Below are 24,042 nucleotides of genomic sequence, written 5' to 3'. Positions count from 1 at the left end.
GAAGCCAGGTGTGGTGCCTCACACCTGTAATCCCAGCACTTTGGGGGGCTGAGGTAGGAGGATCACTTGAACCTAGGAGTTCTAGACTAGCCTGGGCAACACAGCAAGAACCCCATCTTTACCAAAAAAAAAAAAAAAAAAAATTAGTTGGGCACAGTGGCACACGCCTGTAGTCCCAGCTACTTGGGAGGCTGAAGCAGGAGGACTGCTTGAGCCCAGGAGTTGAAGGCTTTAGTGAGCTATGATTATGCCACTGCACTCCAGCGACAAAGTGAGACCTTGTCTCTATTAAAAAAAAAAAAAATAGTAAATGAGGAAAACAGGGACAACCTGTTCCGGGTCTATATGAGGATTCAAAAGGCACAGGCAGAAAAAATGGCTCTGAGAAACAAGTAGGGCTGTTGCAAGAAAGGGCTGCCATTTTGTTAACAAGATCCCATTAAACAGCTGCTGTATAGCTTTCTAAACAGCAATCCAACCTGTTGCATGCACTCGGTACCTTGGCTAAAAGCATCCAATTTATGACTGAGCTGCAAGCAGTTAACACTTAGCTCATAAATTCCTGCAACAGAGAAACCTCAAGAATATCACACCTTGACCGTCTCATTGCTCCTGGAACTCTAATAAGCTAGGGTTTGAAAAACTAGACCGAAAAATGGAGAAGGAGCTAGCATGTGTCAAGGGCCCCCTCTAGTGGCTCTGGAAAAAAAATGAAGTAACTTGGGATTAGGATACTGGGAGAAAAAGTAGCAGCGCAATGCTGAGGAAAGCCTCAACCATAGCAACCTTTGCAGCCATCATTTCTAATTCTGAGGTGGTATGATAGATTCTTGTTTGAAAACCTCTCCCAGCAAAGATTCTGCCTTAGAAGTGTCATGAGCCTTTGCTACATTACCCATTAACTGCCTCTGTAACCCCAAATGATTTGGTCTTAAACCCATGTCCTTCAAGTTCAATTTTCCATCGTGTTTTTTTTTTCCTTCTCACCTGTATGTACATCCGTGTTGCCAGTCTTTATGATCATTTTTAACGTATGAATAATTTTTGGCTAATTTATGAGGCTATTGCAGGACTTGTTATCATTGCATACAATGTGCTTGATCTGAACCACACAGAATCCATAAAAGTAACATTCAAATGCCAATGTCTCTTTGCAATAGACTAATACCAACAAATGTGAGGACCTGAGAAAGGAAACATATCCATGTTCTCCTTGCAAACCTTATCTCTATGCTGCCTCATGCCCCTGTGCAATTACTGGCTGCTACAAGGGCTCTTACACCCAGCAGACTCTCTGTCTCTAGGAAGGGGAGAGTGAGTGCCACATGGTGGCAGATTTATGGAGCAACGTTGGCATCTTTCATACAGAAGACTGGCAGCCAGGAGTAATCCAGTCCCCCTAGGACATGGAGACAAGTGATCAGAGTGTACCTAAATAGGTGAGGTCTAAAGAATATGGTGGGGAGAGGGAGGAAAAGAGCAAAGGAAACCAAAAATGGTGGTGATTCGTGCCCCTAAAATCTATTTCTCTGAATGTGGAGGATCAATCAACACTGTACTCATGATACATCTCCCCCATTTTCATAGTTAACTTGGGAGAAACAAAGAGCTAATGCAGTAGAAAGTCTGCCCAACTGAAGCAGGAAAGCCAGGACTTGGTTCTTGCTCTGTCATTTACTAAGCTGTTTGTGATCACTTATACCCATTTGCACTTCAATTTTCTTCATCTGTAAAATCAAAGTATTAAACTAAAAATTTTTATATCTCTGCATCTAAATATATCCTAACTCTCAAGGTTCTCTGATATTTTTAGCTTAAAGTGTAGACAGGAAATCCATATTTTAAGGGGACATGCTCTTGCCAAAATAGTGTTCCTTCTACAAATGTTAATCAACCCATGTTATCAAGAATTACATAATGTGACCAAAATAAACGCTGTAACACATTTCCGGGCAAAAGACAATTGAAATAGCTTATTATCCCTTCCGCAGATGCAAAGGAGGGAGAACTACCTGTTTCTCAAAAAAGATGAAACTAAGGGAACAAGGAACTATTGCTAAATCTACACACAAAAGTAGAGGATAATTTCCACCTAATTATATATAATTAAAGAACATAAAAGGAAAAAATCTTCAAGTAGTTAGGGACAGACTCTCCTAATTTCTAGGTAGTAGGTTAACACTTTGCTGTCACCACTTTTAACTGCATTAATGTGCAACTGGTTTCCATTTACTCTTCCTCTGCTTAAATCAGACTCAGCACAAATATGCAAGTTAGTGTTCCAGAAGAAGATATGCCTGAGTAAAAGGTAAAGAATGAATACTATTTCTACTCTAACAAATCCTTAAGACAGAACAGATTCTCTGCACCTCTGCAGCAAGCATTCCAACAAGTGGAAGCTGTGCCTCATGTGAGAAGACAGTTTGCTGGGTGACAATGAAGTCTGAATACCATTCACTTTTCCTGAACAGCGGTAATTCCCCCTATGTGGAGAATAAATCGTTATCGTATTCTAAAATTACTTTTTCATTTATTTTGAATAGTCAAATCCTTGACTAACCCACTTATACTAACCATTCCATATTTTACATTCTTTTTTTAAAGGGTATAAAAATTACACAAAAAGCCTTATACATATTCGCACTCTAATTTCTGGCAATCTATCTTGGGAAAATAATTATAAATGTCCAAAGTTTTATGTATAAAAGTATTTATCTGTTTTTGGTTTTGGTACTTTAGCCAAAAGGTAATTTCTAAGTCTCCAATGGGATAAATAAGTTATGCTACTTTTATTTGACAGAGTATCACAAGGCTATTAAAAAAATTTTTTTTTTTTTTTGAGACAGAGTCTCACTCTGTTGCCCTGACTAGAGTGCCGTGGTGTCAGCCTAGTTCACAGCAACCTCAAACTCCTGGGCTCAAACAATCCTCCTGCCTCAGCTTCCCAAGTAGCTGGGACTACAGGCATGCGCCACCATGCCCAGCTAATTTTTTCTATATATTTTTAGCTTTCCAGCTAATTTCTTTCTATTTTTAGTAGAGACGGGGTCTCACTCTTGGTCAGGCTGGTTTCGAACTCCTGAGCTCAAACGATCTACCCACCTCAGCCTCCCAGACTGCTAGGATTACAGGCGTGAGGCACCACGCCCAGCCTTAAAATTTTGTTTTGTTTTTTTTTTTTTTTTTTTTTTTTTTGAGACAGAGTCTCACTTTGTTGCCCGGGCTAGAGTGAGTGCCCTGGCGTCAGCCTAGCTCACAGCAACCTCAAACTCCTGGGCTTAAGCGATCCTACTGCCTCAGCCTCCCGAGTAGCTGGGACTACAGGCATGCGCCACCATGCCCGGCTAATTTTTTGTATATATATATTTTAGTTGTCCATATAATTTCTTTCTATTTTTAGTAGAGACAGGGTCTCGCTCTTGCTCAGGCTGGTCTCGAACCCCTGACCTCGAGCGATCCACCCGCCTCGGCCTCCCAGAGTGCTAGGATTACAGGCGTGAGCCACCGCGCCCGGCCAAAATTTTGTTTCTAAAGAATTAAAACAGGAATATTTTATATTACTAACCGAAAAATCCAGGATATAAAGTTATATACTTGGTGTAAACATAAAAACAACCAACCATAAAACTTTGTATAAACATTTGAAGGAAATGCCCCAAAAGTTAATAATGGCAGTCTGGCTGGTAAGGCCATTAAAAATATATACATCGTTCAAATCTACTATGGTAAATGTAGAGCACTTGTAACAGTATTAACAAAATCCCTAAGTGGAAGAATCAGTCTTACTCTGAGGAGAGGACTATCCAGCCACAGAGCAGCACTTTAGAATTTCTTATGAATCACTGCCTAATACCTTGGGTAGATTTCTGTCCTTCTTCTAAGTTTCTGAGTTGACTAATCACGTCCAGTATTTTCACATTTTTCTATTCAATTTCATTAGAATTACTAATTCATGATTAATACAGCAAAAATATGGGTTTTTAAAACATTTATAGTGTTTCTTTTTTAGGTGTTTTATTCTTACAAATTCACTGGAGTTTCATTATACTGTTTCCTTGGGAAGATGCTTAAAAACATATTAGGAAGTTCTGGAGTGATGCTATGCCCTTAACATCCCTTGAATTTGAGTCTTAAATGGAACTTACCTTACACCAAATTTCATATTGTAAAGAGTTGGTCATATAAGAACAAAGCTATAGGTCATAAACTATACACCAACCTTTTTAACCTTCATATTTAATGACTCATGATGAATATTCTTGGGTAAATGCATAGGAAAGTTAGTGGGAGTATTAGGCAGATGTTATAGTTACATAACCCTTTGAATGGAGCCTTGGGTAGAATATATCTTATACCAATTTTTCTGTTATAGAAGATCAGTTATATTATAACAAACCGTGGAGTATATACACTGAGTATTTAAACTCTATAGATTCAGCTAGTCAAAATGAAAACTCAAAGAGAATGCATATTTTTAAGTAAATTTAAAGTCTCATTAATATTTATTTTAAAAGTGCCCCTTAAGGTACTTCTGGTTTCCACTAAGGGAAGAGTAGTTCCTAAAAAACTTTCCTGTAGATAATAACTATAAACTTGGGGGGTTGAGGGAGGTGGGAGAATCAACAAGAAAAAAAAATTTAAGGGAATTATATTGGAAAAGAGAAATAAAACCGTCCCTTATTTACAGGTGATGATTGTCTACATAGAAAATCTCAAAGAATCTACCAAAAAAAGCTACCAGAACTAGTAAGGTAGTTTTCCCAGGTCACAGGAGACCCCCAAAGTGGGCTGCACTTAGTGACTTGCTTTCAAAAAAGAGAGTATGGAAAGGGAAAAAATGTAACTTTACAATGAAGAAACCTGGCAAACACGATGTTTGGGCAGATGATCAAGATAAACATTACCACTAATAACATGCACTGTTTTATGATGTGATGAGGATACTTCACTTCTGTGGTATTATTTCACCCCGGTCTAACCAGGAGAAAAATATCAGACAAACCTAAATTGAGGGACATTCTACAAAATATCTGAGAAGTATTCCTCAAAAATTATTACAGTATGAAAAACAGAGAAACTGTCACAGACCAGAGAAGACATGACAACTAAATGCAATGTAGTATCCCTTGTGGGATTCTAGAAAATAACAAAGGCATTAGTGGAAAAACTAGTGAAATCTGAATAAAATCTGGAGTTTAGTTGATAGTAATATACCAATGTTCCCACAGGGGCTGATTTGTGTCCCCCTCCCCAAATTCACATGTTGAAGCCCTGACTCCCAATAACGCAGATGTAACTGTATATGAAGACAGGGTCTTTAAAAACGTGATTAAGTCAAATGGGGCCTTACATCCAATATGACTGGTGTTCTCAATGAAAGAGACAATAACAAACAAAAAAAGACATAAAATACTAAATTAGTCACAAAACAAATTATTTAATTGAAGCTATAAAAAAAGAGGCAGTACAGCTGATAAAATAATTAGGAAAGAATATTTAGCATGTTTCAAAAGATTTAAAACAGGAGCAGGACACTTTACAAAAAGCGCAGGAAATAAAATTCTTAAACTATAAGTAGAAATGTAACATTACACAGTGTCTTATAAAATACAAAGACAGAAATATAAAAGGACTATGTATGCTGTAAGTCTGAAAACTATGAATAATGACCAAATATTTAGGTTTAAATTTACAGTTTCTGGGTATGAGAATCATATTACTATACACATCTTCCAAACCAGTTGGCAGTATTTTCCACTTAACCATGGGTGGTATCATCTTCAACAAAGTCTTTAGCCATCTCTGCTGTGATCACATCAATATGGCTAACCTGAAGAACAATAGATGTTAAAATCTGTTAAATTCTAAAGAAATATATAGTGTTTGCATTGTACAGGGTAATATTAAAAATATACAGCTTATCACCTATATATTTTATATACTAAGCCAAATGATTCTGAAGCACTGCTACCTTTATTTACAATTGTGTTTGTTCAATGTGTGGGTTTAAAAATATTCTGTATTTTAATGCTCTGAAGACATATATGGACACTTATGCCTAAACATTTAAACTACTTTTTTTGTTCAGTTTCTATTACTTTGCTATTTCATCAAAGAATCTTAAGGCTGGAAGATACCAGAAAGAGCTATGACGTCCAAATATAAATGAATGTATGTAACTGTTAAAGATCACACATTAAAGTAGTCTCATAATGCCAATGGAAAAAAAAAATCAATGTAACGAATGTTACAAAAAAAATCGCTAAACTTCTTAAGTATTTGAAGTTTCTTTTACAAAGATATCAACATCAGATAAGCAAGGACTAAGTTTTCTTTTATTATTTAAGTAACATAAAACCAGAATCCAATAAATATAATGAAACACTAACAAACTTCATGTAAAATAAAATCACCTTATTTCTGAACTTTACACCATAAAACTTGTCAGCTGACTCAAGCAGTTCAGGCCTAAAAGTAGTTGTAATAAACTGAGCATGTACAGCAAGTTCCATAATCATATCTGTAAAAAGAAATAATAATTTAATAAGTTCTTCTTGGCAGATCTGAAAATTGAAAAAGCAACTATCTTTACTCTTACCTAAAATTCAAAACTGTCAAAACAGCCTGTGATTTTTATTTTTCATACATACATCTGCAAAAATTACCAACTTAACTTCTTAAATTAGTTATAAATCTTTAATCCCAATATCTTAAAGTTATAAAATATAAAGTTCTTATTTAATATCAAGAGGAAGCAACTTCTAACAAAGCATTAGTTAGGGCAAAATAAGTTTTCTCACACAAAAAAACAAAAACAAACTTCTTTCTGTTACCCATTCCCCCAAGGACTTTTTTTAACTTACTCAAGATCAGAATTAGATTCTTTAAATAAATACAGAATCAGCACTGTTTATGACAGGGACTAGTCTAACATTAAGAAAAACAAGTTTTAAAATGAGAGACTTTTGTATGAAAATTTAATTAGAGTAGCATTTTCAACTGACTCAAAGGATTACACAGCTACTTCTCACATAACTAAACCTCATAAAGAAGTCTTAATACTTAACTTTTAAAAACCTGCAGAAGAGAAGTTATTTTACTAATTGAATATATAACCTGTCTAGTCCCCCACAATACCTCAGGCAACAAGATAGCACTATAGAAGAGGTAAGGTATAATCTTTAAGCAAGTTCTCATTGGTAAGTACAAAACCAAAACTGTACCTGACACAGCCTTTCTGTGCTGAGCATCCAGAGCCTGGTCAATCTCATCAAACAAGTAAAAAGGAGCTGGGTCACATTTCTGAATGGCAAATATCAGAGCAAGGGCTACCAAGGATTTCTGCCCACCTGAAAGCTGTTGCATTTCCCTCATTTCACCTTGTTTTCCTGTAAATGATACCTAAGAAAATATACTATGAGTTAACAACCTAAAGGGGTAGAATCACCATCATCTCTTAAAATTAAATTGCATATAATGTACCAATTTAGATTTGCCAAAGATTTTATAAATTCTACTATGGTAATGTTCTGAGGAAAATGGAATGTAAAGGTATTTTACCCTAATTCCAACTCCAGTGAACTGGTCAACTGATGGGACACTGCTTTGTGACCCAGACCCCCTCTCACTTTCACCACTCCCTTCTCCTTCATCCTGAGACTGACTGCCCTCCACATCTCCTTTCTTCATCACCAAAGTAGCTTTGCCACCAGGTACTAACTTCTGAAATACTTCACTGAAGTTCTTGGAGACCTTAAAAAAAAAAAAAAAAGTCAATTCAAATATAAATTTTTCTTTAGTGGAATTATTCATATTACTGCTTAAAACAAAGACAAATATTTAAAAGCAACCAATTATTTTTTAATCTTAAGAACAAAAATAACAGATTGGATCTTAAGAGCTGTTTAAAACATTTAAGTTACTGTATGTTAGCAACCTATATGCTGGACTTGTTCATGAGTTTTAAATCCACCTGTCAAGGGTTTAAAAGCTTTAAAATCGTCACAAACTGAGTAAGAGCTGAAGCTCTTGTCTATGTGTATGTTTTAACTATAACACAAACATACCTGTTTGAAAGTTAACTGAATAGCTTCATATTTTCGAAGTTCAAGTACATTCATCAGTTCCATGATTGATTTATACCCCCTATCCAACTCTTCTTGTCGCTTTATTAACTTTTCTTTCTGCTCAGAGAAATTTACAAACTGATCTAAAGCTTTTTTGTTAACATGGCTATACTTCTTTAACTCTGTGTTGCACTGTTCAAGTTTTCGAAACAACTATAAAGAGAAAAAAATATGCATAAATAAACTCACATACAGAGCAATTTGCAGTAAGACTTCAAATTTAAAATCACGAAGATTTACCTGTTTGAGGCTCAGCGTCTGGTACTTTTCAAATGCTTCCTGGGGAAGTGATCCAAGTTCTCGAATTTTCTTCATACACTCTTCTTTCTTCTTCAATAGCATGCCTTGTCGATTTGTCATCTTTTCCAGTTCTTTAGTATCATGATTTATAGCATCCATGTGTTCTTTTTCCATGTTTTTCCAGCGCTCCATACTCTTCTGAAGCTCCTTAATTCCAGCTTCTGTTTTATCAATGGAATTGTCCAAATCTAAGATAAGGAAAAAACAAAATTAGGTTGTAATATCTATTTTAAAGCCAGAGTGTTATATGAGCAAAGATTTTATTTTAATAGTCATATCTACCAAAATAGATAGGTTTTAGATTTTTTTAAGTGTTTCTTTAAATTTTACTGTGAGAATTCATGAACTATTTAAGTCATGACAAAATTAGGAGTGTATATGAGTCACTGAAGTATATAAGTTTCATTAGTTAATGTTCATGTTTATAAAAAACTAAAAAATTATTTTCTTCTCAGCAACTAAGTGACAAGAGAAACCTGATTCAGGTACCTCATACTTCTGTCAATGAAATGAATAATTTATGGTCTCTCATAAAATTTTCATGAACATTTCAACAAAAGTTACCATTTATAGTCAACTTACCATATTCCATTCACTATAAATTGTTCATGATGATGGAAAATAAAAAAATCATTAGTACATGCTTTTGCCTATTTGGATATTATTTTATAAAACAAGCCAAATATCAAAAAAATTTTACTATATAAAAATTCACCTTCTGATCGTGCCATAGTATCTTTTACTCTTTTATTGATGGCTTCAAGTTCCGATGTTGTGGCAGTGAGAACAGTACCCCCTTCTGTCTCTCTCAATTCATTAAGTTCCTGCAACACAAAAGAACTTATGAGCATTAAACTGCAAAATACAAATTTTGTTAGTTTCAAAATGTTAAGACTGCCAACAGTTTCTATAGCTGTTATTATACTTGAATAAACATTCAGGAAAACAAAAAAATATACATATTTCATATAATTGCAAATAAAGTGTCCATGGGATGGAGGAGTAATGATATAATTACTTGAAAATTTCTCAGTATCTGAATACTTCTGAGAAAATATTAACTAACATTTACTGAGCACCTGGAACGTACCAGGATAGCAATCATACAAAACAGGTACTACTATGCTTATTTTACACAAGAGGACACCAAGGCTTAGAAATATTAAATGACTTGTCCAAAGTCATACACTAGGTGGCAGTGCTAGAACTCCAACCCAAGGCTCACGGACAGACTACTAGGCTTTCTGTCCCCAAAACTCATGGTTTTAATCAGAGCCTCTCATATAACCAATTTTAATAGGTTATGGGTGTCAAACAACTCTCAAAAAAACAACACACCTGTTCTACTTGGTCCAAGCGTTTTCGCAGATTCTCATTGAGGTAAGTCTCTACTCGAGTAATAATACCTTCTAATTTAATTCTTTCATTTAGCAACTGTCTATTTTCCTAGAATTAAAAAGAAAAATTAGTTATCTACATGAGCATGCATATTTCACACACAGATATGCTGTTAATCTGCCGCCCTGTCCATTACTTTTGCTCAAATGAGCTGGAAATAGACTTTTCTATTCTATAACCTTCCAAAAAGCCCTATACTTTCTTCATTTTCTCTCTTTTGCTCATCCATAATGCTAAATTTTTATGCCTGGTTCTTTTTATAAGGTGCTGTCAAAAATAGTTCTCTTTTCCTGCTTTTCATTTTTTGGACTCAGTGTTGTTTACATCTACGCATTAAAAAATCAAATATTAGAATGTTTACTCAAAACATTATTAAATCTTTAATCATTATTAAACAAGCTTAATCTTATTAGTAATAGTAATACTTAGAACTAATAAGTAATAACTAAATAAGACAGGAGAAAATGAAGATTTCTTATATAATCCTAACGGCCAGAATGGCATAGAAAAATTTATTCTTATGGGTATAAGTCCAAGTCTCATTTTTATGCTTCTCAATGTTCTTTTCTTTCACATTCCTTTATTTAGCAAAAAAGACACTTCTCATAGTAGCCAATTATCAATGAAAATTTTTTTCCTGCAAGTTGTACTTGCCTGCTGAAGTTGACGAATTTCATCATTCAGTGCATCTACTCTCTTCTGATCTTCCAGACTAAGTTGAGAAAGCAAATCAGTTCCCAGTTCTGCTTTCAATGACTCTCTGGTGGACTCCATAGCATGCAAACTTGCCTCCAAACTTTGTAAGCTACGTTGCTATATGACAGGTTATCCATTTATTATTAAAGGTATTAGTCATTGTGTTACTTATAATTAAAGTAAACTATACTAATAGTAAAAAACTGGAAACAATCTCTATTTGATATTAGTAAGCTAAATAAATAATTTTATCAACTCAAATATTAGGTACTCATTAAATTTGGCAATTAGGATTCTATAGCAACAAGAAAAATATTTATGATGCAATACTATGGAGGTGTGTGGAACAGATCATATCCCATGATTAAACTAAAATCTTCATAAGGCATATTCATAATAAAAAGTTGCAAGAGGCAGGGCAAGGCAGCTCATGCCGGTAATCTTAGTACTTTGGGAGGTCAAGGTGGAAGGATCACTTGACGCCACGAGTTTGAGACTAGCCTGAGCAAGAGCGAGACCTCGTCTCTACAAAAAAAAAAATAGAAAAATTAGCAGGGTGTGGTAGAGTGCACTTCGTAGTCCCACCTACTCAGGAGAGGCTGAGGCAGGAGGATCACTTGAACCCAGGAGCTTGACTTGCAATGAGCTATGATGATGCCACTGCACTCTAGCCCCAGTGACAGAGCAAGACTCTGTCTCCCCCTGCCAAAAAAAAAAGTTGCCAGAATGTATTGGGATGGTATGATTGTGGACCCTTTATTTTTTTTCACCTCTTTGTTGTTTTAGTACTATTGATAGTATTAATACTATTGATGTAGTGATGTAAAAGATTTGTCAAAACTGCTTCAAGTTCAGGAGACAAATAATATATTATCACTTATAAGTTTGCTTTCTACTCATTTTAATACAATCTGGACAAAATGCAATCAAATATTCAACTAATTCCAGAGTGCTTCCAGACAGAAAAAGTACTGACAAATTAAATACTGACGGTCAGACAATACTATTGTGCCATATCTCAAAAATGCCTATTTATCCAATGAAGGTGAAAAATTTGAATGCAGCCAATAGGAGACTCTGGGTATCCATGGATGTGAGTATAGATGTAGCTATCCAAAAGTATGGGTACGAACAAAAATGGAACACATAAAATTCAAAGATAACATGATCCACCCCAATTAATCTATAATAAAAGACATACTTACGAACCTTAGGCATAAAGGTTTTCTCTGACTGCTGCCTCTTCTCTTTTAGCATCTTCATTTCTGATAATATGCTATCTCTGGATGCTTTAAATTTCCTTTGCTGGGTCTCTATCTGTTGCATTTGGTTCATCAACTGATCAATTTCATTATTAATCCATATACAAGGCTAAGGAAAACTCTCTCCAGGTTGTAAATATTATCACATATCCTAAATTCTCTTCAGTTCTTTATTAACACAACACCAAGTATCCCCTTTCCTTTAACCCTAAATAACAGTTATGTCCTCACATTTATGGACCCTAACAATGCTTAACTATACTACCCTAAATGTGTTCAATCATAAAAGGAGCTTAAAACATTTTACCCCACCATATCACTCTCAAAATAACACGTGTACTATTTTACTAGTAGCTAAACAAAAAAAAATTCTTGGAAAACCCTAAAGGAAGGTAAGTGAAATCTAACTATAATTTTTAAAGTATCTTTTCATTCAACAAGTATTTACTGTCTTATCTATTATGCTTAAGGCACTATGGTACTTTAGGAAGTTATGCATGAAAAGTAGGTATTGCCCAATGTGGAAGAATAATTCAACTAGCTAGATTATCAAATACAGGAAGACAGCTTGGTATATGCTGTCGACGTCCTTTTTTCTTAGTATTTCCCCATACTTACTTTGTGTGAACACCTTGCCAAATTTAGGCAGTTCTCCAAGTGTGATATGCAGACCTGGGCAAGGTCAAAGCTAAGATGCTTGTCTTTTTCTCCTTGCTGTTGATTGCACTGATGACACAGAAGCTATAAACTTGCAGTTAAAAAAAAAAAAACCTGCCAGTTTCACTTAAGAATGTCCTTGAAGCACTAAAAATCATTAACTTTATTTTTTCTTGATGCTCCAAGGACCTGTATTTTTAACACTGTATGACAAAATGGGAAGCACAAAGTATTATACTTCTGCCTTATACCAAAGCATTATGGTTGTTCTAAGAAAATGCACATGCACGACTGTTTCAGTTTTGAGCTGCACTAGCCACTCTTTGTGCAGCATCATTTTTATGTGAAAGAACAACTATGTTTACTCAGACTTGGATTTTTGATAGCCATTTCCTCCACTAACACTAAATCTGCACCAAACAACTTCAAGATAGTAAAATCTGCTGGGCACAGTGGCTCCCACCTGTAATTCTAGCACTTTGGGAGCTAAGGCAGAAGGACTGCTTGAGGCCAGAAGTTCAAGATCAGCCTGAGCAAGGGCCAGACCCCATCTCTACAAAAAAATAGAAAAATTAGCCAGGTGTGGTGGCGCATGCCTGTAGTCCCAGCTACTCAGGGGACTGCGGCAGGAGGATCGCTTCAGCCGAAGTTTGAGGTTGCAGTGAGCTATGACACTACTGCACTCTAACCAGGGCAACAAAGCCAGACCCCGTCTTACCAAAAAAAAAAAAAAAGGTTAAATCTAATGGACATTTTTCAATCCTTATATATTTGACTTCTGTACTCTATGTGACAATACTGATGCTCCCACCCTCTTCTTTGTTCCAACGCTATCTAGGTTTCCTTTTACAATTCACTGACCAATCCTTCTTAGTTTCCTTTCTTTGCCCAATAATCTTTAATTTTGGTGTTTCTTGAATTTTCTTTCTAAAGTGACTCACTAGTATTAGCTATTAACAGTTAAGCAAAGGATCAATATTAAAATAGCTTTTAGCCTTTCCCCTTAGTCTTAAAAAGTTAAACAAACATAAACCCCTGTGCTTAAATAAAAGTCAAAGCGAAAGGCATGGAATTTTTTCCTCTGCTGTATATATGAGAAAAACACACTTAACACACAAAAGATTATACACTGCAATCAAAACACAGTTCTTTCTCTACAGTAGCCATCCTAAGCACAAAATAAAAAGATATTTTCAATATTTCTACGCAGGTTTTCATTGAGCTTTGCTTCAAGCTCACCTAATTCTTCTTCTGCTTTTCTAACATCTTTTTGTAATTCAAGTCGAGACTTCCTTGTATCATAATAACCTCCAGTTAGAGCACCCCGATGACTGACTTGGTCACCTATAAATAAAACATAAGAAAGGTAATAATTCCCTATAACAACTTCTTTATTCAATGACGAATTTACTTACATCAAAAAACTAATCTAAAGGCTTTAACTTCATAATGAAAATTAAAAAGTCAAATATTTTAAGTCACCCTGAAAAAATTTCTTTCCAATGCTAAAATTTGCAGTTTTAAAAAAATGTATCCTCCAGGTAACCCTGAATATCTCCCAAAAAGCAAGGAAGTGCTGAAGATTAATGAGGATATGTCAAGAAGACACAAGACCTAGCCTGGAATTCCCACTGCCCATATTTGGGAAAACCTGAGCATCAAAAATAATGACAATGTGATAACACATTGAATTTTAAAAAGGAATCCATGAATCACAAGTGATACTTTTGTAAAAAATGAAAGGTGAGGGTTTTTCATTACAGAAGAGTGACTGCTAATAAATGTAGACACAATGATAGAATTTGAGAATCATCATTTTGAAACCCCCTCAGTAATAACTGATTCACGCAAGGTCAATAAAAAGTGCTAGAACGACTGGTAAAAAAGTTGTTGGAGAACCTATCTGATATTCACAGTCTTAAAGACTAATCCCACATATCACTTATTAATTATAAAGGTGGAAAGGCACTTTTACAACTGAGATCTACTAGTGATCCAACAGCATCACTAACAATGGCACACATTACATGATGGAATAAGTATGTATCACTCATGCAGCATTCAGGCCAAGAATGCTTACCCTGAATCTAATGATGAGGAAGCAACAAGACAATTGCAGACTTTCTATGAAAAAGTCCATTTCATTGGGGGTAGCGGGTTAGGAGGAGAGGGGAGAGACACAAGAGGAACTGTCCTATACCTATATTTAAAGAATCTAAAGAGAAGACATTGCATACACCCTTGATTGGATCCTAGGTAGAAAAATATTTTAGAACAATTGAGAAAATTTAAATGTGGATACTTTTTAAATAATATTATTTGGTTAATGTTAAGTTACTTTGGTGTAACAATGATACTGTGGTTATACAAGAAATTGTCCTTATTCTAAGGAGATGCATGCTTAAATTTTACAAATGGTATGACATTATGTTTTACAATTTATTCTCAGATGCTGAGTTCAACAACCAACAACAAAATGTACATATATACAGATAAAGCTACAGGCTGGAGTTTGACCTTCTTTCTTCAGCAAATCAATCATAAAGAGAAGGAATAAATAAAAAATGAGGACAGGTAAACCTATATACTGGGGGTTCTTAACCTGGATTCCACAGATAATATTCAAGAGATCTATGACTTGAGTGGGAAACAATTTTACATCTTTACTTTTACTAACCTCAAAATGAAATTTAGCATTTCTTTCTATAATGAATAGGATAAGAACCACAGTAGTATTTTTAGTACTCATAACTTTGTTACCAAGAGAAATAAAAACTATTTTTGTATCACATTACACTTGTCACAGATCTCGAAATATTGTTTATATGCATCAGCACTTCAAAATTATGGTAGTTATCCACTAAATCTTATTTTTAAATACATTAAAGAATTACTATGTCATGTTTTTAAAAATGTTGTGATAACCATGCCAATATAACTGGTTTCCTTTGTGATCCAAAGTAGTTTACCTTATGCATTTAAAAATTTTGAGAAAGGGTCCACAGGCTTCAAATAGCCAAAGGAATGCACACTGCAAAAAAGGTAAGAACTCCTGCTATAGACCAAATGATTACATTTAAGAGATTTAATTCACTAAATATCAAGTATGAATCCTGTTTGGAATCTTACTTGAATAATCTAAAAAATGATAAAATAATTAGACATGAATTTTCAAATACTCTTTTTTTTTTTTTTCTTCCAAAAGCTCTTCTGGAATTCAAATACTCTTAAAATCAAAATGACTCTGAATAAATATATAAGATACATTCATCAGACGGGCATACAGGTCAAGTGACATATTATTAAACAGCTTATTATATGTGTTAAATGATTTATCAGAATTTATTTGTTCAAAGCTAAGAATTATTACAAACCTTCCAGAGTAATGCAGTCCATAGTGAAAGCACGGGCCAGCTGGGTTGAAACTTCCATGCTACGACAAATAAGTGTCTTGCCAAACACATGTTTGAAAGCTTTGTCAAATCTGGGATTATACCTCAGTTTACTGATCATAGGAATAGCATCCTACAAATAAATATTTTGTCAGCAAGCAAAAACATCACGAGTTAATTAAAAACTGTTAGCAGAATTATAAATTACATCTTTAAGAAATACAAATAGGCCGGGTGCGGTGGCTCACGCCTGTAATCCTTAGCACTCTGGGAGGCCAAGGTGGGCGGATCGTTTGAGCTCAGGAGTTCGAGACCAGCCTGAGCAAGAGCGAGACCCCATCTCTACTAAAAATAGAAAGAAATTATATGGACAGCTAAAAATATATATAGAAAAAAAAATTAGCCGGGCATGGTGGTGCATGCCTGTAGTCCCAGCTACTCGGGAGGCTGAGACAGGAGGATCACTTGAGCTCAGGAGTTTGAGGTTGCTGTGAGCTAGGCTAACGCCATGGCACTCACTCTAGCCTGGGCAACAGAGTGAGACTCTGTCTCAAAAAAAAAAAAAAAAAAGAAATACAAATAAACACAAATGCCATTATATTTCAAAATTACTGGCTTTTATACTGAAGAAGTTAAAAGAATCATTCTATTGAAATATCCTGAAAATTTTATTCACATAATCATTAAGTTTTTCAAATAGTACAGCACAGTGCTAAAGAGTTCAGTGGCTCTGAAGCAGACTGCCTAAGTTCAAAATCCTGGCTCCATCACTCATGATGTGCTCTGGACAAGTTGTTTAACTTCTCTAGATAACGGTGACTTTATCTACAAAATTACAATAATAACAGAAACTTCCTTCTAAAATTGTGAAGACTAAATGAGTTAATATATGTGAAATACTTAGGATAGTATAATATCTCTCACACAGAAGAGCTAAATAAATGTAAATAGTATTTCCCCAAAATGTTTTAATTTTATATATTACATATCTAAATTAGATATTCAGAAAAATATTCAGATAAAATTTATTTTCATTTTTTCTCTCTCCTCAGCTGTTAGAATAGGATTTTTAGAATTTTTAAAATTATGAAATATATCCTGTACACAGAAAAATGTAATAAACAGGTTAAGCTTAATAGAGAAAACACCGATATAACCACCACGTAGCACAAGGAACAGAACACTGACACAAGTGTGCTCCATTCCTAATCACAGTGGTTATATACGGTGGCTGCCTGCTGGGGGTGACTGCTATTGTGATTCTGTGCTAAAAATACTTCCTTGTACTTCTTCCTAGTTCTATCATTTTAGTCCTGTTATGTAGTATAATTGAAACTAAGCTACATGCATTCTTTTGTGTCTTGTTTCATTCACACATTGTGAGATTCACTTTTTCCTCCCCAAAACTTCAAAGGTTAATTTACAGATCTGAAAACAGAAAAAAATGGACCCTTCAGTAGCTTATAAGATTAATGTTCCACTTACATTATTGATCCTCCTCATAGGGTTTCAGCTTTAACATTACAGGATGGTAAAAACAGTTGCTACTACCATCAACATTCTGAAGTAACTCAAAGCAATTACAACATTTCTTGAGGAAGGGTGTCTGAAGAATATTTTTAATCCATCTAAAATATACTAGCTAGTAACAACAGCAATGTTATGCTTTCAGAATCTGTCATTTTGCTAGCCATTTTTCATTTAATTTACAAACTATTGTAAAAGTATATCCAGATTGCTCAGGGATTCTTCTTCAACTCCCTAACCTTAATTTTGTCACACACACAAATGCTCTCAAAGTATCCTATCCTTATACATTTTAACACTTTACACATTTGCAATGATTTGTTTCATGTCTTGGCTATGAATTCTGTCTCCCTCCTCAACCCCATCCAGCACTAACTATGCTCTATCAAAAGAAAGGCACGTTTATCTCATAGATAAATCAGTAAATCCCAGCATACAGTGCCTGGGCACTAGCAAATGTTAAATAATCTATATAATAAAAAGTAACTTAATGAAAGAGAGATCTTAACACATGTTGACTCACATTGGTTTCAGGATAGGCAGTATCCCTGACATCTAACTTGTTAAGAGGCAGAAAAGTGACCTCTCCAGGAAGATTCATTTTATTAAACTCCATTAAAATCTTCGTGCTGACTTCATCTGAATCAACAATGTGATAAAATAACCTACATGTAAACACAGTAAAACACACCTTTATTAGACTTTAAAGTGTTATAAATATTTAAGCATCAAACATTTCACTTTTTTCTATACAACCCAATTTGTATTGTAGGGGAAAAAAAAAGATTACTTAGAAAATTCTAATGAAGGGATGGAGAAAACCCAAAGAGGGTAAGTTCTAGTTTCTATAATTAGGAACAAATACTTAGCGTCTACTTCTTTAATCAGACAGTTAAATAAGGAACCAAGGATACAAGAAGATAATGGAAGACATATTTTACTAAAAGTACAGAGTTGTTTCTTAGTTTATTCTTAGTCCTTTCCTTCACCTGTTTCCAGCAGTGACTTCCACGCATGTGTAGAAAGCTGGCTCACATTCAAAGTTATTCATCACAATGCCATGATAGCCATTTTGAACATGCTGGTTTATTCCTTTCCGACGAAAGTGGTCTAGCACTTTGTTTATGCTGTCTATTCCATTTAAAATGGCCTGTAAATTGTTTGAAGTGAAAATATTAAAACAGTATCACCAATGGCACTCCTGCTAAGAAATAAGCCCATTAACTCCAGAGATTTTAAAATATATTAGAGATTAAACATCCTCCCCAACAAACACATCACCTCCCTGAAATATGGCAACTACATGTAACACCTTATAAGTTCTATTCTATGACACTAGTGTTAAAAATCAAAAGTGCTATCATTAATAGCATGCGTGGTAATAAGGCTGCTTATATAATCGTTATTGTTTCATATTTATAGAGGGTAAGTGATTTGGACTGTACTCTCCTATTTATTACCTGAAACCAATGACTTACAGCTTAAAAGCTAAGAAATTTTTGTGTTTGAATGACTCACTGCATACAGAGGTAATGAAAAGAACCTGCCCACCTTTCCTGTTGCTGCTCTAAGAAGTTGCTGCTTCTTTTCAAGATCTTCTCTTTTAGCAGCAAGTGCTTGCTGTTCTGCATTCTCCTCTCTCCACAGGTAACTAATCAATAAAAGTTAAACTGCCTTTAACTTTAAACGCATAAGAAGATGCAGTAACAGTACACAGTTTAGAATAAAATACTGAAAACAAATTGGACAGTTAATTTGTAAAGCCCATGTAATAGCCAGTAATTAGCATTATTCAAAAAGTTAAGGCAAAAAAAATATTAAGGCATATTTTAGTCTATACGAACTTTCTTTCACTTTGCAATTCATCTTTCTTATTTTTCACTTCATAATATTTTCTGTCCAGTTCTTCTACTCGAGCTTTGACTTCATTAAGATCCTGGTCCAGTTTCTATGGAAATAAAAATAATTCAAACTTAAAATCTAATTTCTTCAAACTTATCAGTGGTTGTAAAAGGATGGGGGAGGAGGGAGCAAAAGGTGAGTGAGGGAGGAATTACCAAGGGGAACTGGAAACATTTTTGGGTGATAAACATGTTTATTATCTTAACCATGGAGATGGTTTTGCAGGTGTATGTGTGTGAAAACTCATCAAATGATATACTTTGAATATGTGTCTTTTATTGTATGTCAATTATACCTCAATGAAGCTGTTAAAAACTCCAATTTCAATTTTTAAACATCTTTAGGCAAAAAAGCACATCACCCTGAAAACACAAACCATAAAATGAAATACTCTATAAAACACAGCTAAAATAATTTGTTAATTACTTATCTAAACCTTACTATTTCTATAATATATATGCCAGGATTTTAAAAGAAAAAAATACATTCACAAAATCTCAGAATACTGCAATGCATACTTTTCATACTGCCCCCTCTCCACACACAGACACAAAATAGAACACAGTGCCAGGCACTGTTCTAAGAGCTGGGGAATCATCAAGCAAACCAAACAAAAATCCTTGCCTTTGTAGAAAGCAATAAAATAAGCAAGATAAATCTGAAGATCAACCAGCCTTTGAGGGGGGTACTTCAAATTATGCTTCATGAGATAATAATTACACTCTCTGTTTGTAACCAATTATTAAGGAAATATCAAAGTAATTACAAATACTCCCACACAGTATTAAAAGGTATTAGTTTTTAGTAGTAATGTGACAAAAGCACAGATACTACATAATATTCTTTATTGTATTCTGTCAACTCATTAGGGCAATGTGAATCTTCTGCTTACCAGCTTCTGTTCTATTAGAGCCTCTGCCAAAGAATGGGCGGTACAATAAGGGCACAAGTAAGAATAAATCAAACCAGTCAATTTACCTATTTATGAGGATTTCTAATGTCAACAAAATTAAATGGAACTAAAGATTATAATACACTAAAAGTCTGGAATATATACAAAATACATATATAATTAAATTTATCATTTCTATCCTTGCATCAGATGAAATAGAATCAAAATATTTTGCTCAAATTTTTCTTAACTGATTTATAAAATCTTGGATAAATTAGAATGACTCGCAACATCTCGAATAATTAAACTCTTTCATACTACACATGAGGAATATGGGACTCAGTGGTAACTGAAACCATAAAAGAGTAAACAAATCCCCTTTGTAAAATTCAACTTTTCAGCAGCAATGACTTAATTCATCCCCAGGCTATCTGACTACATGCTAGAAGAGTGTAGACCTTGAAGAGTCTGCTTTCTAAATTAATGTTTCATCTTTATAAGCCTAACCAATTCAAAAACTACTGTGTAAATAATTACCATCACAGCTTACAGTATTTCTAAAATTCCACATTCTCTTTTTTTCAGGTATATCTGAATATTAATGGTTCCCTTTCTAAGACCATGATGATACTCAGAACCAGTAATAAGCTACCTATATTAAATTCTGAAATAATGTGTTTTATAGACTTTGCTGAGCAAAGTATTTATTTTTACAGCCTAAAAATAAATAAAACATTATAGTTTATACTAGAACTACTACCTAAGAGTGTTCTCTTCTCTATGGCAGGTGCTAGGGTCAAGATTTCCCTAATGTCAGTTAGAAAAGTCTAAAAACTTAGTTTGTTAAGCATGTTGGATACATATTATATAAACGAGACAAAATAAACCATAACAAAACAGCCAAAAAGACATTTCATTTTTCATACTGCAGGTGTTACAAATACACTGTGGAAAAATTAATTTAGTATTATACCAAGAAGTAAAAGGCTGGTTTACATAATATAACCAGGACTATAAAATCATCTTTGTCTAGAATAAAGGAAAAGACTTCATCTTGACAAGTGGTCATTTTGAGAACCAAAGCTATAGCTAAAATATTGGAGCTTAAGAAAGAATGAATAAAGCCTCTCAATGGAAGATCTTGGTTTATCACCAGCCTCTTTCAAAGGCGGCATCTGCTGAGGTTCGTGGTTCCGTGAACTCTAGATAAAACTCATTTTGTTTAAAGAAAGGACATGTAGCTATCACAGTTGAAACTATACTAACCAATTTCCAAATAACTGACTTAGCTGGGTTAACCAGCATTCTCCACGCCCTCTACAAAACATCCTGACTGAAGCCCACAGCACACTGGACTTTCAAAACCAATAAGCTACTATCTATTACTAACATTCATCTTACCCTACCAGTTGAGTTGTTTATGCTTACAGAGGCAGTTGCGTTTGCTTCCAACTCTGTTTTTGTTTTGGCTATGTAATTATGTTAAAATAAAGTGAGAATATGACTACAAAGAGTTGTTTTTTAAAAACATGCTGGACACATTCAAAGGTGAGTCACTAAAAAGTGAATTAAATGGGCAAATCAACTATAAGATTCTGGGTAAATAATTAAATAATATATAGATTTATATGTACTTTGTACCAAAATTTAAAATGTCAAGTCACAAAAAAATCAAGGAAAGACTTGGAGAACTGGTGCAGATTAGAGCAGCTAAAAGAAACATGGCAACTAAAAGCAACATATGATGCTAGATGGAATCCTGGATCCTGTTCTCATCTAACTTTAATGAGAAATGTGTTTATACCTACAATCATATAAGAAAGGCCCTTGAAAACTCTTATCACTCATACTCAAAAAAACCCTTAGGCTTTACATCAAAAGATTGATATATGAATGTTATTTATTTAAAATAAAATGCTTGAGATATATATACAAATATGTTTGCATATACATACACACGTATACATATATACTATATATATTTTAAGATCTTATGCTATTTAGTTTTTAACTAATCAATAAACAACTGGTACAGATCTCGTGGGTAAGAGGGTTCTTTCTGTGTACTACACCTGTCTTACACACTCCCTTCCCATCAATTTCATCCCCTTCTACTCACCTATACATAGCCATGCATTATCACTTAAGAAAGAAGCCTTCCCTGCTCCCCTGCCCCTTGGTCTCATTTCAAATAATGAGATGTATCTTACTCTGGAAGCCGTGACTTTATCTTCTACTTCAATTTTTAAGGAAGTGCTAGCTAAACATGCGTAGCAAATAATGTTTAATTCATTTCAAAAAGTTATAAAATCACCATTGCTTTAACCAACAAAAAATATATTTTGTACTAAGTTATTGACAAAATGTTAGAATATAAAAAATGAAAAATAAATAAGTTAACATAAAGTTATTTTAGACTGGTATAGTATCATGTTAAAATTAAGGGTAGATCAAGTACACGCTACAAATTTATAACATATTTTAAAATATACTCAATCTACATGAATACTCACTGACACGGATAAAACATTCTTAAAAAAAAGAACTACTGTATGTATATTAAATTGTGCTGGCCTTTTCTAAATAAAGGCCTGTCTTGTATATTTTAAGAGTAGCATGTAAACTTATTTAAAAATGAAACGAAGTAGATAAAACTGTACATGTTTATCTCTTCTGAAGGATTTTTACAAAGCAGCTATAAAAGTTCTTACATTATATTGCTCCAGATTTTTCTCTTTATTTGCCTCAGTGTCCTCCAAATCCTTATGTATAGCAGCAATCTGTCTTTTCTTGTCATTTATGGCCTGATCTAAAGACTTGAGCTCCTTTTTAATCCATTTATCCCTTTCTTCTTTTGATGTAAACTGGCTTCCTCGACCCTGCTTTGCATAAAGGTCTGTTCTTTCCTGAGTTGCTTGAGCCAATCTACACAAGATAGAAGAGGAGAATGGGTTGAAAATGAGAACACAAAATGACAAACTTTAATCAAAATCAATGTCAACTGTACATAAAAACAAAGTCATTTAAAAAATATTAAAAAAGTAATTAAGTATAAAAAGCAATTACTATATAATACAGCTCCTTGAACTACCCAGTTTTATATAATAGCAATTTAACTTCAAAATCTCAAAGTCAAAGGACAACTCATACCCTAAGGATTTCAGGTCTGGGTTTACTCCAGGTCTGGGTTGGTCAGTAAATCTAGATAGTTTTCGTGCCCTACACCTCAGGAACTTTCAAAAACATTGTAATTATACTTAACTACATAAACCTTTTCAACTCATTGCAATAAAAGACACTCTAAAAGGCAAAAAAAAAAAAAAAAAAAAGAGAGAAAACATTTATAACATACATTATATAACACTGGTCCATTATAACATAACGTCCAGATTACATAAAACATTCCTATGAAACAGTAAGGAAAAAAAATCTCAAAAAAATGGGCAAAGGATATAAATAGCCAATTCATTAAAAGGAATATAAGTGGCATAAAAACATGATAATATACTAAATAATGTGAAATCAGCGAACACCGTCAAGTCCAATTTATAGATACTAAAAGCTGTTAAAACAGCATTCAGGGAAGAAAGTAAGTTGTAAAATGAAACATACAGTAAGATGTCGTTTGAGTTTAAAAAAAAAAAAGAACGTAATGCATGCTTTAAAAAAGCCCAACATTTAGCTACGTTATAATCTTAGGCCAGGTGCTTCACTTCCAAGAGGCTCAAGTTTATTGAATTTAAAGTAGGGCTAACATCAATCTCCTAGAGTTTTTGAGGAGAAATAATGTAGGCAGTATGTGTACAACAATCCATGGCCCACAGTAGTTGTTAAACATTAGTTATTATTTCTTTGAAGTGGGCATTTAACTTTTGCCCTTTACCGTGCTA

At 34.2% G+C, this 24,042-nt stretch overlaps 1 protein-coding gene across 1 annotated transcript in view; it reads right to left on the bottom strand.

Moving 5' to 3' along the window:
- Positions 1–5,466: 5,466 nt before the first annotated feature.
- The window catches only part of SMC3 (structural maintenance of chromosomes 3), a 35,679-nt gene continuing 17,103 nt past the window's right edge, over positions 5,467–24,042 (bottom strand). Inside the window, exons 13-29 of the mRNA XM_069460935.1 lie at positions 22,864–23,077; positions 19,203–19,306; positions 18,910–19,009; positions 18,348–18,508; positions 17,882–18,023; positions 15,814–15,964; positions 13,631–13,783; positions 11,730–11,881; positions 10,479–10,637; positions 9,765–9,872; positions 9,142–9,250; positions 8,367–8,614; positions 8,067–8,279; positions 7,561–7,752; positions 7,224–7,401; positions 6,414–6,520; positions 5,467–5,830 (exon numbers count right to left, since the gene is read on the bottom strand). Of these exons, the coding sequence (XP_069317036.1) occupies positions 5,759–5,830; positions 6,414–6,520; positions 7,224–7,401; positions 7,561–7,752; positions 8,067–8,279; positions 8,367–8,614; positions 9,142–9,250; positions 9,765–9,872; positions 10,479–10,637; positions 11,730–11,881; positions 13,631–13,783; positions 15,814–15,964; positions 17,882–18,023; positions 18,348–18,508; positions 18,910–19,009; positions 19,203–19,306; positions 22,864–23,077 (2,563 nt within the window). The 3' untranslated portion in view covers positions 5,467–5,758. The remainder of the gene's footprint in view (positions 5,831–6,413; positions 6,521–7,223; positions 7,402–7,560; positions 7,753–8,066; positions 8,280–8,366; positions 8,615–9,141; positions 9,251–9,764; positions 9,873–10,478; positions 10,638–11,729; positions 11,882–13,630; positions 13,784–15,813; positions 15,965–17,881; positions 18,024–18,347; positions 18,509–18,909; positions 19,010–19,202; positions 19,307–22,863; positions 23,078–24,042) is intronic.

Source organism: Eulemur rufifrons, chromosome 28, assembly GCF_041146395.1.
Source record: "Eulemur rufifrons isolate Redbay chromosome 28, OSU_ERuf_1, whole genome shotgun sequence".
Classification (NCBI taxonomy): domain Eukaryota; kingdom Metazoa; phylum Chordata; class Mammalia; order Primates; family Lemuridae; genus Eulemur; species Eulemur rufifrons.
This window is presented reverse-complemented; position numbering and strand designations above follow the sequence as displayed.